A 13,932-nucleotide genomic window follows, 5' to 3' on the forward strand; every position below is an offset into this window, starting at 1 on the left:
GAAAGGGGAAACATTTATGTCAGTCAGGTGAAATAATGATTTGAATGATCAACTAGAAATCAAGGAAACCAGGGTTCGAATCTTGTTCAGTGAGGAAACCGGCTGGGTTTCACACACTCTAAGCCTAAGAGGGAGGCAAATGCAGCCCTCCCCTGAAGAGATCCTGCCAAAAATACCTTCATGATAGGTTCATCTTAGGATTCCCATGAGTCATAATCAACTTCAAGGCAGGCAACAACAAAGAGTAAAGATCTAATCCTTTACTCACCTCAGATGTCCTGTTCGTTGCATCCTGCACTGAAGTTCCAACACTGCCTATACCAGCTCAAAAATGTGTCCACAATTTTAAGAGCTAGAAATATAAAAACAAGAATTCTTTTTAAAAATATTGAGAGGTGTTACTCATAACTGTAAATGCAAGAAGGCCAATTCCGAACTGAGAAAATCTGCATTTAGATTTGGACCTAGAAGGAATGAGATAGAGCAGAGAAATGACAGCTGGGGAAAAGACTGTATTCCTTCTAAAGGTGTAATTCTTTGCTAATTTCATTCTCAAAGTAAGCAGCCAGTCATTTTACAAATGTTCTTTCTGTTGCAAGGAGGTTTTTCAAAACAGCATAGTTTTCAAATAACAGCCACAGTTTGAGATTATTTTTTGCAAATTTTACACATGCTCTTTTTCACAGGAAACAACATTTTCTGCACAGAAAATAATGTTTCTGCATTATTTCTGCATTATTTATCTCCAGGGACGCTACCGAGCTGAATGGTTCTCAGAGTTCAGTTTTTATACCCTTTTACAAAATGGAAACAGTAACATCACAGATCAAAGGACATTCTCTCTGTCTACCATTCTTCAACACCTTTGGGCTCTCCCAAAGATGGCTGTGTTTGTTCTAATCTGTTTATTCACAGTTGTCTCTTCAGTTCCAAATTTTATTCCATGAAATCATGCAGTATCACAGCTTGGAAAGACTCCTTTTTCTGACTACAGCTCCCAGAATCCCCCAGCCAGCATGCACAATTTGGAGGAGGAGTGTGTGTTAGCTTTTTCAGTTCCAAAAATGGTAACCTTTTCAAGGTGTGCAAAAATTATCCTTGGCCAGATGGAGAAAGACTGAGATATAGAACAGATGCTTCTCATCCCTTCTGCAGGTCATTGCCACCATCCCCACAAGTCACTTGAAATGCTTGAAGGAGGCAGGGCATGGCCCTGGCAAGGATGAAATCACTGACGAGGAATTGGCGGAGGATGAGGAAGAAATCGACCATGCTGAACGGGAACTACGCCGTGGCCAGATCCTGTGGTTCCGGGGCCTCAACCGCATCCAGACCCAGGTATGTGACAAGAGAGAGGAGCCTCTTTGCATTTGACTCCTCTCTCCCATGCTTCCCTCTTCCCTTCCTCCTTTCCCAAACCTTCCTTTGCTTTAGCAGTGACTTGAAGACAACCCCTTCATCTGGTTATCTCCTACCCCTTCCCAGGACATGGTGGTTTCACCCTGATGCTCATGCCTGGGGGAGAGAGAGAGAGAGACCCTTAATGCCAGCTCAGGCATTTCATCCCCCCCCCCCCCCCGCCCGTCCCATTTGCCTTGTTTCAGCAGAATGAGTTAAATGAATGCAGAGCTTGGATGCATGGACAGGGCCAGCCTTATAGAAGCAGAAATGGGATGGCAATTTTGCTGCTGGGCAACCAGAAAATGCCCAGGAGAAAGAAAGCACACCTGTGGCTGAGATGGTGGTGGCTGCAGTAGGAGTTAATTTCTGCAGGAACAGGTCTGATTCTTTCTGTAAAAGATGAGGATAAGAAACTGAAAGAGGGTGACTTGTCCAAGGCCAGCCACACTGCATAATTCCAGCAGTGTAATATCACTTTAACTGCCATTGTTCTATCTTAGGGAGTTCTGGGATTTGTGGTCTGGTGAGTTATTTTTGCTTCTACTAGGGAGTTCTACTCCCCTTTCCTAACCTGCAGCACTAAAGATTTCTGTTAGAGAATTCTAAGTTCCTCACTGAACTACAATGTTCAAGATACCATAGAAAAGAACCTTGTCAGTTGAGGTGGTATCAAACTGTTTGGACTGTGTATTGTGGACACATCCTGTGGCCAAAGAGAGATTCCAGTCTGATCTCTCTGGTAGGACAAAGCTCATGTACTTCCTGAGTGGAGGTCCCTTCCTGCTGGGGTCTTGCCCCAAAGTAACACCAGTATAGCATGATGTATGCTGTTGAAATTACCCAAGACCTGCAAATGGCAAGAGGTTTTTCCATTCTACATTATACATATATTTCAACACACTTCTTCCAGATATCTAGTGTGGCACTAGAGCTGAGGCACCAAATGTAAGATCCTACAGTACATATAATGAAAGCCAGCATGGCATAGTAGTTTGAGCATTGGACTATGACTCTGGCGATCAGAGTTCGATTCCCTGCTCAGCTATGGAAACCCACTAGGTGACATTGGGTGAGTCATACACTCTCAGCTCCAGGAAACCTCATGATAGGGTCTCCATAAACTGATAATGACTTGAAGGCACACAACAACAACAAGTACAGTAACACTCTGCATAATTTGATCATTTGCATGGAAAAGAAACCAAAAATGTCAGGCTGTTGTATAACCAGCAAAGAGATCCACTGCTGAAAATGACCCGCATTTGCCCTTTAAATATATATATGGCCCCATACAGACAGGCCAAAATAAAGCTGCTTCGGGTCACTTTGGAGGTATGCTGTTTAAATGATGCATGCATCCTAAGAGGCTGGAAACCACGTCAAAGCCACCCTCCAGTCCTCCAGCTTTGGCACAGCTTCTGGCCTCTTAGGATGCATGCATCATTTAAACAGCATACCTCCAAAGTGACCCGAAGCAGCTTTATTTTGGCCTGTCTGTATGGAGCCTATATTTCACAGTAGTAAAAAAGAAAAGTTTTCAATCATACATATTGAAATCATAATAGATACATCTTCTCTCCGTACAAACTTCGACGCAGTTCATCACTCTCAATGAGGTTGATTGTCTATTATTATTTTAATCTGAATTCCTTTTCTCTAACAGTTCCAGTAATTTGACTTACTGATTATACAATGTTATGGGCAGAGTTTATAATTTGCCCTTTAAACTACTACATCTGTCTCAAACATACATGCAAACATTGGGCCAGAGAGGCAGTCAAACTCTAAAACAACAGCTTAAATGATAGGCCTTCCTGCTTCCCCCATTGCAAGATAAAATTTTAGGTAAAAAAAAAAGTTTGCAAGGGATGGTAAGCATCTGGAAAATAAGTCAGAAGAAATGTCCTTTTTACAGATTAAAACAGGATGGACATTGGGGGTGCCTGAAAAGAGTCAGAAGCACTACAACTTACTTAGTGGATGAGGAATTTTGCCTGTTAACTAACCTGGGATTTTACATCTCTGACAGAGACAATCTTATTTATAACACAAGAAACCTCTCTTCAGGTGTGTCCATTTATGATGGTAATAGTTACATATATGTTGACCACACTGAGTAACCCCAAGGTTATAATCATGGTTTCCATGGCTGAATGGGAAATTAAACCATGGTCTTCCAGTCTCCTAGTCCTAGCACACAAGCCATTACTCTTTTATTCCTCCCTGACTATTTGGGAACTCATTTTTTCAGCTGGGAAGCAAATAATTAAGAACATTCCATTTCTTCTGCAATGGCAATTTTTGGTGACTGTGCCCTACTGCCACATCTTTTCACTTTGGCACACTTTCACAATTAGCTTTCCAATCAGATTCATTTTGTCAGTCTGGTGGGATTTTTAAAATCTGTTTTAAAAATTTGTGTTATTGGTACTTTTTCATCAATTTTTTTAAAATTACACATAATAACATTTCAGTGCAAAGACATTTTCACAGATTTTATGTACAGTTAATTAAGTACATATGTTGCTGAAATGACTTTTTCAGGGGCCTTGTTACATTCTCATGTACCACAATTATGTTATACTTGCTTGTCAAGTGAACATAGCAGGATACACGTCTAAATCTTGATAATCCTGGCCAGAGTAGACCCATTGAATCAATGAGATTTACTTACATGATGACCTACCATTCAACAATTAATTGAAGGGTTCTACTGTCTCTGGGAATAACCAACAGGATTTCATTCACACAGTGTTACTTCCACAAAAGTGTGGACGATCAGTTGTGGTTCTGCCTGTAGTTTATAGTAGAAGAGTAATGGCTGTTTAGTTCTGAAAGCCTGGAGTTTGGAATTACCCTCAGATAACCACATTTATCCCATCAGGCTTACCTACAGTCATGAGGGCCAGAAACTTGCTTTTTAAATAAATCAAAAAGAAAATGAAGGATAGCATTATCGGGGTCCTGAAAGCTGCCCTGAAAATCAACTACCGGAGTTTATGGTGCAGCCACTGCACAATATCCACCAGGCAAATGTCCACAATTATAGGTAGGATGTCATACTCAAGCGGAAGATCACCTGAAAGCAAATTGCTTCACCTCTAGCCATTTACAGGGATTCTGTGCCAAATAACCTCAACCAGGTCTGTGCGAGAGGCGTGATTCTGAGGCACCCATGTCTAGCTTCTATGTTCTAACAATACATGCTTTCTGATTGCAGCCCTTCCCCACCCCACCCCTCCCTTCCCATTTCCTCAAACGGTCTGAAAACAGTGTTGGGTGGGTGGGACATGTGCCTTGCAAGTCTTCTTTTCCTTTAGCAAGTCAAACAAAAGGTGGCTGGTTTCTGCCTTACGACTTAGTGCTCTTGGATCAAAGAAGTGCCCAGGCCTGGAGCATGATGAGAAATAACCCCTGGCATGTTATGGGTCCACGTTGCTGCTGAATGGTTAACATGAGATGAATCCAAACCCAGGAATCCCATTGTGCCCCCTCTCCCCTACTCCAGCTCCTCCTCACTCGACCATAGCAGGTTTCGATCCATCCCAGAGTGAAGAAGGTGATCAGGTGCCCCATCCTCCACCACAAAACCCAGGTATCCTGATGCTCCTCCTCTGGCAAACCTCACCAGATTTTCCCCCCACAGGAATCAAGGACACCCAAGATTTCCAGGACGGAGTGCACAGCTGAAAACCCAGCTCTTCTCATTTAAAAACAAAAATAGAAGCACTTCCCCCTCAGCCTACTGGACCTCCTTTGCCACCTTGGGGTGGGAAGCAGAGCCTAGTATCAGCCACCAAGAGCAATGCCCTCTCTTTGCCCTCTCATGAAATGGAGGCACTTTCCCAGAGGCCAGCTAGCTGGGGGAGAGGAGAATGGGAGCTTTCTGGGGTTCAGAATGCCTTGTACCCAAAACCAACTGGCATCCAAATGGAGACTCTCCTGCTTCCAGCTGTTCATCCCATTTGCACCAGCAGGAGATCATGAGTTCCTAACTGGTTTGTAGTCTTAGCCCTCCCATGTGCCCCAGTTTCAACCCAACTCTCTGCTGGTTCATGGTTCTAGAAATGCTAAAAATCCTATCAGGCCTTGGTTTCAAGTGTACCTTCTTATCTCCAAGCCTAAGGGAAAATGACATTCCCTGTTACACAACTAAGGGAGACATGGCCAAAAGGCAAAAAAACACTCTGCTGCCGGACCTAAAACCATGCACTCTGCTCTCTCTCCTCCATGCGAGGCTGCACTGGTTTTGTGCTGGAGCCAATAAGTTGCTGGTGGATGTGAATACATTAAGGTGAAGGTGTGATTTATAAATGAGAAGCATCCTCTAGGAGAGTATATTGAGAGCTATGATGAGTGTTGCAATAGAAATGCACCATATATTGCATATTTTACAGCACTGGGAACTGCAACCCCAGGTCAGATTCTTTATTGTTTATCCTGGGGTTTCATGCAGAGTGCATTGGTCAAAAAACATTCTTCCTCCTTTGCTGTCATTTCTTTCAGGGATAGGGAGAAACCAGGCTTACTTAATTTACATTGCTATTATTTCACTAGAACTCTGAGACTTACTGCCTGTAGCGCAAATCACATCCAAACTCAGACCCTCTCTTGCACGCATGTTTTACCCCAGCTTTCCAGTGGCTGGCATCAGCTGTCTTGCCCTTTCTCCACCACTGCCCACCTTCCCATGCTGCTGCAGCCCCCCACCAGGCCTTCAGAGCAGTGGCATCACTCGGGTTGGTGTCACCCAGTGCAGTAACTCATGGTGTCACCTCCCATAGACCTCCTCCTATACCACATCAACAGAAACCTTAGTAATGTTTGTCTGTGTAATGTTACTCACAAATCGTAACTCCCATATATCACTGAATGTAATGGTAATGGTTGTGACATAAACAACTAGCACAATTAAAATTATACTTTTAAATTACAATATCATACACAGAGCCTAAATGTATTTACACATAGATAGTTTCGTGTATTTAAAATGAAATTTTGGTAAAATGTGAAGTCGAAGGCTTTCATAGCCGGCATCCATAGTTTTTTGTGGGTTTTTCGTACTATGTGGCCATGTTTTATAAGAGTTTATTCCTGACATTTCGCCAACATCTGTGGCTGGCTCTGAAGATGCCAGCCACATGTGCTAGTGAAACGTCAGGAATAAACTCTTATAGAACATGGCCGCATAGCCTGAAAAACCCACAAAAAAACTAATTTTTTAAAAGTTTTTTTTTAATTGAAAATTTTGACATTTGAATTTAAGAAAAAGAAAGAAACATGGGGCCTCTCCTTTCTCCTCCCACCAAACCTCAGCCCACTCATCCCATCACTTCAGCATTTTAATGGGACACAGGTAAATGTCATCACCCAGATGTCTGAGGACCAATGATGTCAACTCCTGCTTAGGGTATCACCTGGTAAGGTCTGAACCCCCCCCCCCCTCCCTAGTGATGCCACTGTTTCAGAATCTGACATGGCTGCAGCTTCACCAAACCCTGAATACAGCCCCCCAAAAATCTTCAGAAAGTGGCATGACTGCAACTGTGCCAGACCCTGAAGGTACCATTGCCCTAGCAGCAGCCACTAGTTGTGTGTGCATTGGTGTGGGCTCCAAAAAGACCATTCAGGTCTTGTGTGGCTGCTGGGTGAGTGGGAAAGCACCCTTTCTCACTTGTCCAGTAGCCATGCCAGTCTCTTTGGGTGTGCTGCCGCACTAGATGACACACCACTCTGGGGTGTCCCCCTCTGGGATATCACCCAGTACATTCCACGGTCCCCGCACCTCCCTAGTGACACCATTGCAATTTTCTTCATTTCAGCAGTATATTGGACAGGGTGCATTTTGTTGCTGACTTTGTTAACTAGTTGGGAGCCTGAAATTTCAAATCACTCATAAACCATTAGATCCTGACCTATGTAGAGAGTTCAGAATTTTGAGCGTAGCTCTGGCCCACAACCTTGTAAACCAGGGTAGCCATGGAAAACCCAGTGGGTGACTTTGAGCAAGTCACACTCTGTCAGCCCCAGAGGAAGTAAAAAGCAAACCCCTTCTGAAAAAATCTTGCCAAGACGCCCCCATGATAGGTTTGGCTTAGGGTCACCCTAAGTCAGAAATGACTTGAAAGCACAAAACAACAACAAGATCCTGACCTACCTTCTGCCCAGAGCTTGGTAAAACTGCTTCTTGGGACAAGAACTTTTAAGAACATCCCAGACACCATGGTCACTGACCATAATGCCTCAAGATTCGGGGCCAAAACAACAAAAAAGCTTTCCTTCTATCCACGCTCTGTAACATCACTGCCCACCCCTACAAATAGGATGCTAGCTTGAATGGATGTGATATGCTGACTCCAATTTGAACAATGAGTAGATTTAAAATGGCAAAGCTTTATATAATAATAATAATAATAATAATAATAATAATAAATTTTATTTATGTTTCCCCGCCTCTCCCATTGGATCGAGGCGGGGTTACAGTCTATTAAAACCATTACAAACAATCTCATAAAAATATCATAGAAAATATAAATAAATTCCAATAACACAAAAACTCTATACATAGTCATTCAACATGCGTATCCAGGGTAAGGCAGAGAATCGATGTCAAAAATTCAAAATTTCATTCTTCAGGGGGAAAGGCTTGACAAAAGAGAAAGGTTTTAAGTCTCTTTTTAAATGTTTCCAGGGGGGTCATAAGTCGGAGCTCCTCGGGAAGACTATTCCAGATCCACGGGGTTCCTATTGAAAAGGCCATCTGGGATGTGGAAACATATTTGGAAGATGGTGTTTCCAACAGGTTCTTCCCAGATGTTCTGAGTGTGCGGGGCGGAACATATGGGGAGATGCGGTCCCTCAAGTAACTCAAGCCCAAGCCATGTAGGGCTTTATAGGTAATAACCAACACCTTGTATTGTGCTCGGAAGCGAATAGGCAACCAGTGTAGATCACTCAGAATAGGTGTTATACAGTCAAACCTGGACACACCGGTGACCGATCTGGCCGCCATATTTTGTACTAACTGAAGCTTCCAGGCTTGGTACAAGGGTTGCCCCTTGTAGAGCGCATTACAGAAATCCAAGCGAGAGGTTACCAGAGCATGTACCACAGTTTCAAGGTCCCTTTGGCCCAGGTAGGGTCACAGTTGGTGTATCAACCAAAGTTGATAGCAAGCACTTCTGACTATCGTATCTACCTGAGATGTCAACTGCAGGGACGAGTCCAGAAGTACTCCTAAACTGCGAACTTCATCCTTCAGGGGAAGTGTGACCCCATTCAGGACAGGTGGATAAATTGCCTTCCCCGGGCCTGGGGAACCTATCACAAGCACTTCCATTTTCTCTGGATTCAGACTGAGTTTGTTTTCCCTCATCCAGCCCGTTACCGACTCCAGGCAGGCATTCAGAGGAGAGACACCATCCTTAGACACTGCATCAGTTGGAGATACAGAGAAGCATATTTGGGTGTCATCAGCGTAATGATAACACCATGCCCCATGTCTCCGGATGATCTCTCCCAGCGGTTTCATGTAAATGTTAAACAAAGTGGGGGGCAAAATAGCTCCTTGAGGGACACCAGATGTCAGTTCCCTCTTAGAGGAGCAAGTGACCCCCAACTGCACCATCTGGAATCTGCCCGAGAAGTAGGACCAGAACCACTGGAGCTCAGTGCCCCCGATACCCAGCTCCCTCAGGCGTTCCAGAAGGATACCGTGGTCAATGGTATCGAAAGCCGCTGAGATGTCCAAGAGCACCAACAAGGTCACACTTCCCCTGGCAATGTCCAGACGGAGATCATTGACTAAGGCGACCATGGCAGTCTCAACTCCATATCCCACTCTGAAGCCAGTTTGAAATGGGTCCAGATAATCAGTTTCATCCAAGACAGCTTGGAGTTGGAAGGCAACCACCCTCTCAATCACCTTACCTAAAAATGGCAATAATGAGACTGGTCTATAGTTGTTTCTTACCAGGGGGTCCAGGGAGGGTTTCTTGAGCAACGGTTTAACTGTTGCTAGTTTTAAGCTAGATGGAAATTTTCCCTCCCTGAAGGATGCATTAATTATGCATTGTAATAATGAAATTACAGCATCACCACCCTGGGCGGTGAGCCAAGAAGGACAGGGATCGAGAGAGCACGGCATCTTCCTAACACTTCCAAGAAGCTTGTCCACTTCATCGGTATGAACAAACTCAAAGTGATCTAGTTTAATCCACGGAAGCTCTGGACACCTCTTCTGTTGTTTCTGTTCAAATGCCAGCGTTGAGATCAGCCCTTATCCGAGAGAATTTATCTGCGAAGAAGTTGTTAAAATCATCACAGCAGGCCTTAGTTGGTTCTAAAATAGGGTTCAAAGTGGGAGGAAGCTGAGTCAGCTCCCTGACCACCCTGAACAGCTCTGTTGGACGTGACTCTGCAGACGCAATACGTGCAGCATAGAAAAAATTCTTTGCTGCACCTATTGCCATTCCATAAGACTTCAACAGAGCTTGATGAAGTGTCTTGTCGAATAAGTGCTGGTGTCTCCACCAGCTGCGCTCTAGTCGTTGCGCGGCCCCTTCATTTCCCGGAGATCTTCTGTATACCAGGGTTTCTTATTGGAAGCGGGCCGGAAAGGATGCTTAGGAGCGATATTGTGCATAGCCCTGGAAAGGTCATTATCCCAGATATTAGTCAGGGCATCAACAGAATCGCCGTCAGATCCAACCATAAACCCCTCTAAGGCTTCTTGGAACCTTTTGGGTTCCATCAGCCTTTGAGGGTGGACCATCCTAATAGGTCTTCCACCCCCAGAGGGGATTTGGGTAGTTGCCTTAAGTCGGATCTCAACCAGGAAATGGTCCGTCCATGACAAAGCAGAGGTACTACATACTTCTGCCCACGGATTATCCCAATCCGTACTAAAGACGACATCGAGCATATTACCTGCGCAATGCATTGGACCCGAGACTAACTGGGACAGGCCCATGGCCGTCATGGAAGCCATGAACTCCCGAGCTGCACCTGTCAGATCTTGTGAGCCGGCCTCAAAAGGGATGTCAGCTCGGCTAGGGAGTCTGTTAGCCTACGGGGTGGACGATAGACCAACAGAATCCCCAGACTCTCCCTAGTCTTCAGGGTCAGGTAAATACACTCAATGAAGTCCGTTTTCTGGATGGGGTTCCTGGTTAAGGTAAGGGTGTTTTTATGGACTATGGCAACATCCCCCCCCCCCCACATGTCCTTGTCTGCTCCTTAACAGTGTACCCAGCTGGGAGAGCCTGTGCCCACACTGCATTGCTCTCGGCCCCCAGCCAGGTCTCTGTAATGCAAGCCAGGTCACAGTTCTTCTCTTCCAAGAGGTCTTGGATAATGTGGGTCTTGTTCTTAATTGACCTGGCATTGCACAGGAGCAGAGACAGGGTCAGTGGTATGATTGGATTGACCCTCGGTTCTTTGGGTTAGCAGGGTGGATGGAAGGCAGGATAGGTATTAAGCATCGATTCTGCCTTCCCGTATGTTGTAATTCCACCCTCCTACTGCTATATCTCCCCTTGCCCCACACTACTTCAATCAGAGCTCCGTAAACTAGATCTAAATTAACATGACCCCCACTTCCCCACCAAAACCATCATCACAATATAACATTTCCCTGCTTAATAGCGATATAGTTAGTACGTGGAGGAGAACCTGCATTATTTATTTATTTATTTATTTATTTTTATCCCGCCTTTCTCCCAAAATGGGACCCAAGGCTCATTCCTCCCGCTATCATATGCTTACCCACTATCAATCCACCCAACAATTATACTACTGCACAGCTGCGCAAGTGCGCAGTTGCGGAGGTGTAGATGTTCCGGTGTGCCTCAGGCACTGCGCAGGGCCCCACAACACACATACACACAAGCAAAGTCCCTTGGGGTCGGAGCGAGGAGGGAGCTGGCGAGCCGGCTTTTGAGGGTGCCGCTCTCACCGACACGCCCCCCTCGTCCTCCTCATAGCTGTTCCGGGTGTCCTTGGTGGTGTAGATGTTCCAGGGCTCCTCAGGTGCTGCGCAGCTGCACAGGGGCACACAACACACACACAGGGGCACAACACACACACACAAGCAAAGTCCCTTGGGGTCAGAGCCCCCAAGTCTTTTCCTATTTTGGGTGGTCATTATATATTGGAATAATTCCCCTATGCAAAATAAAATCAAAGGACACAAAAAAAGCTTGCTGTAAATAAAAAATAAATAGCTTGTCTGAGCTGACCTGAGGCAATATCCCAGTTTTCTAATTTAAAACCTGGCTTTATGGAAAACATGCAAATACATACACAGACACCTGTATTGCTAGAAAAAGGTTTATCAGTTAGTTCTGACCCCTATAAACAGTGGCCTTATTCATGTTTGTTTTGTTTGTGGGGTGTGAAGAAGACATGAGGTAGATGCAGAAGGTAGACATGGTCTTGGTGTTTCAGACCTGGTAGATCAGGGTAACAGACTGTAATGGTTGACTCTGCTCCAAGTTTTAGTTTGAACTATCCAAGGGTTTAGTTTGAACTATCCTCAAAATAAGGTCCGCACCTGAGTGGCTCTTTTTAAAGTCAGGATAAAATCAGGATTCACCAGGCTACCAACATGAAAGCCACCAGCTTCTACTGTCTATCTATTTTATAGAATGATAGAGCCGGAAGAGAACACAGGGGCACTTCCAGGCTAGACCCTTGCTGTGCAGGAATATACAATCAAAGCACTCTCTGTTAATGTTATTGTTTCTACAGGTTATTTATGTGTGGCGGTCTTGCATTACCTCCAGCATCTCAGAAATGGCTGCAATGAGGGAGGGGGGGCTACAAGCCTTCCAAGGTAGGACTGGGGGGAAAGTCACTGGGAACCGCAGTAGCTATGTCTCTGGAGCTACTGCTCAGAATCTCAGCCATTAAGTCTTGTCGGTCCTCCAAAGAAATCAGCCATCGCTTTGTTTGAAAGTGAAAACTAGAATAAATGTGAAGACTCACAGACCTCTTAAAATTTATTTTTGTCCCCTTCCCCCTCCCCTTATTGGCTTGTTGTCAATCCCTCTGAAATCCCTCCCCCCCAATGAAATTGTTCACATCTAGAATGCTTACGTTTTCTGTGTTTGCATTCTCTTGATAACTTTCCTTGCCCCTTTTCTTTGGTTGCCTTAATGCTCAACTAACGTTTTTAAGTTACTGCAATGCTAGAAATGTGGGACTGAAATAAAATTTCATGGTAGAGCAGAGTTCTTGTTGAGGAGCAGTGGCATTACTAGGTGTGATAACTCATGGTGTCACCCATTGACCTCCTCTCATGCCACACCATACAGAATCCTTAATAATGTTTTGGTACTAATATTATTCATATATTACTTAATGCAATGGTAATAGAGGTGACATAAACAACTACAGCGCACCTGCTCCATGCAGAAGCTGCACTGCAACTCATAGAATGGCGCGTGTGCCCATGCCACACATGCGCCGTGCTGCCGCAAGCACAAGTCCCATTCTATTGAATGGGGCTTGAGCTTACGCGGTATTTGCCTTACGCAGGGGGGGGGGGTCCAGAATGGATCCCCACATAAGGCAAGGCTCCGCTGTATCAAAATTATACATTTAGATTACAGGATCATAAGCACAGGCTAAATATATTTACAGGTACATAGTTCCATGTGGTTAAAGTGAAATTTTGGTAAGATGTGATGTTTTTAAAGAAAAAATGAAAAGCAATTTTTTTTAAAAAAAGTTTTAACATTTAATTTATTATTATTATTATTATTATTATTATTATTATTATTATTATTATTTTGGAAAACCTGGGGCCTTTCCTTTCTCCTCTCACTCATACCATCTCTTCAGTATTTTAAAAGGATGCTGGCAAATGCCACAGCCTGTTTCTGCCCAAAGGCAGATGTTTGAGGGGCAGTGGTGTCACCCCATTTAGGTTGTCACCTGGTGCAGTCCACACACCCTGCACCCTCTTAGTGACAACCCTGGGGAGTAATGCCCTCTTTTTGTCCTCCCATGGAGATGCACCCCTAGCAATGACATTTGTCAATGACATTTCAATAAAGTGGTTTATGGTCTCAGTAGAGCTGGGCTTCTACAGACAGAGAAAGTATCATGGAATTGGATATATTCTAATGGCAGTTTCTCATGCAGTGGTTTGTGCATGAATACAAACATATAAACTACATATAAAATACTCCATCATTTAGAATGAAGGAACTGTAAAATGGAAGTGCTCCATAGTGTCCTCAAGGGCAGCACTTTGTTTCTCTTGTTGGGAACGAATGGCACCTATTTTAAAGAGGCATCCTCAGAGATGTAGAGACTACGCAGTTATAGGAGTATTGTAGTCCAGGGAGGTATTTAGACTTCTCTGCTCAAAATGTCTAGTCCAGTGGTTCTCAAACTTTAGTCCTCTGGGTGTTTTGAACTTCTAGTCCTCTCCCCTGAGATACCCCATTGAGGTTCTCCAGCAAATAATTTTAAGGACCTGCCCAATCTACAAATCCCAGGGCTCCAAAGAAAGGAGCCATGGCA

General features: G+C 44.3%; 1 protein-coding gene across 8 annotated transcripts in view; it reads left to right on the forward strand.

The window, feature by feature from the left end:
- LOC149322992 (plasma membrane calcium-transporting ATPase 3) overlaps nt 1–13,932 on the forward strand; it is a 173,602-nt gene that overhangs the window by 142,121 nt on the left and 17,549 nt on the right. For all 8 annotated transcript variants that reach the window (XM_089485876.1, XM_089485929.1, XM_089485881.1 and 5 more), the window contains one exon: nt 1,156–1,338. In XM_089485876.1, coding sequence (XP_089342002.1) covers nt 1,156–1,338 — 183 coding nt within the window. The remainder of the gene's footprint in view (nt 1–1,155; nt 1,339–13,932) is intronic.

Source organism: Sceloporus occidentalis, unplaced genomic scaffold (genome assembly GCF_023333645.1).
Source record: "Sceloporus occidentalis isolate IW3139 unplaced genomic scaffold, rSceOcc1.0.p SCAF_1, whole genome shotgun sequence".
Taxonomy (NCBI): domain Eukaryota; kingdom Metazoa; phylum Chordata; class Lepidosauria; order Squamata; family Phrynosomatidae; genus Sceloporus; species Sceloporus occidentalis.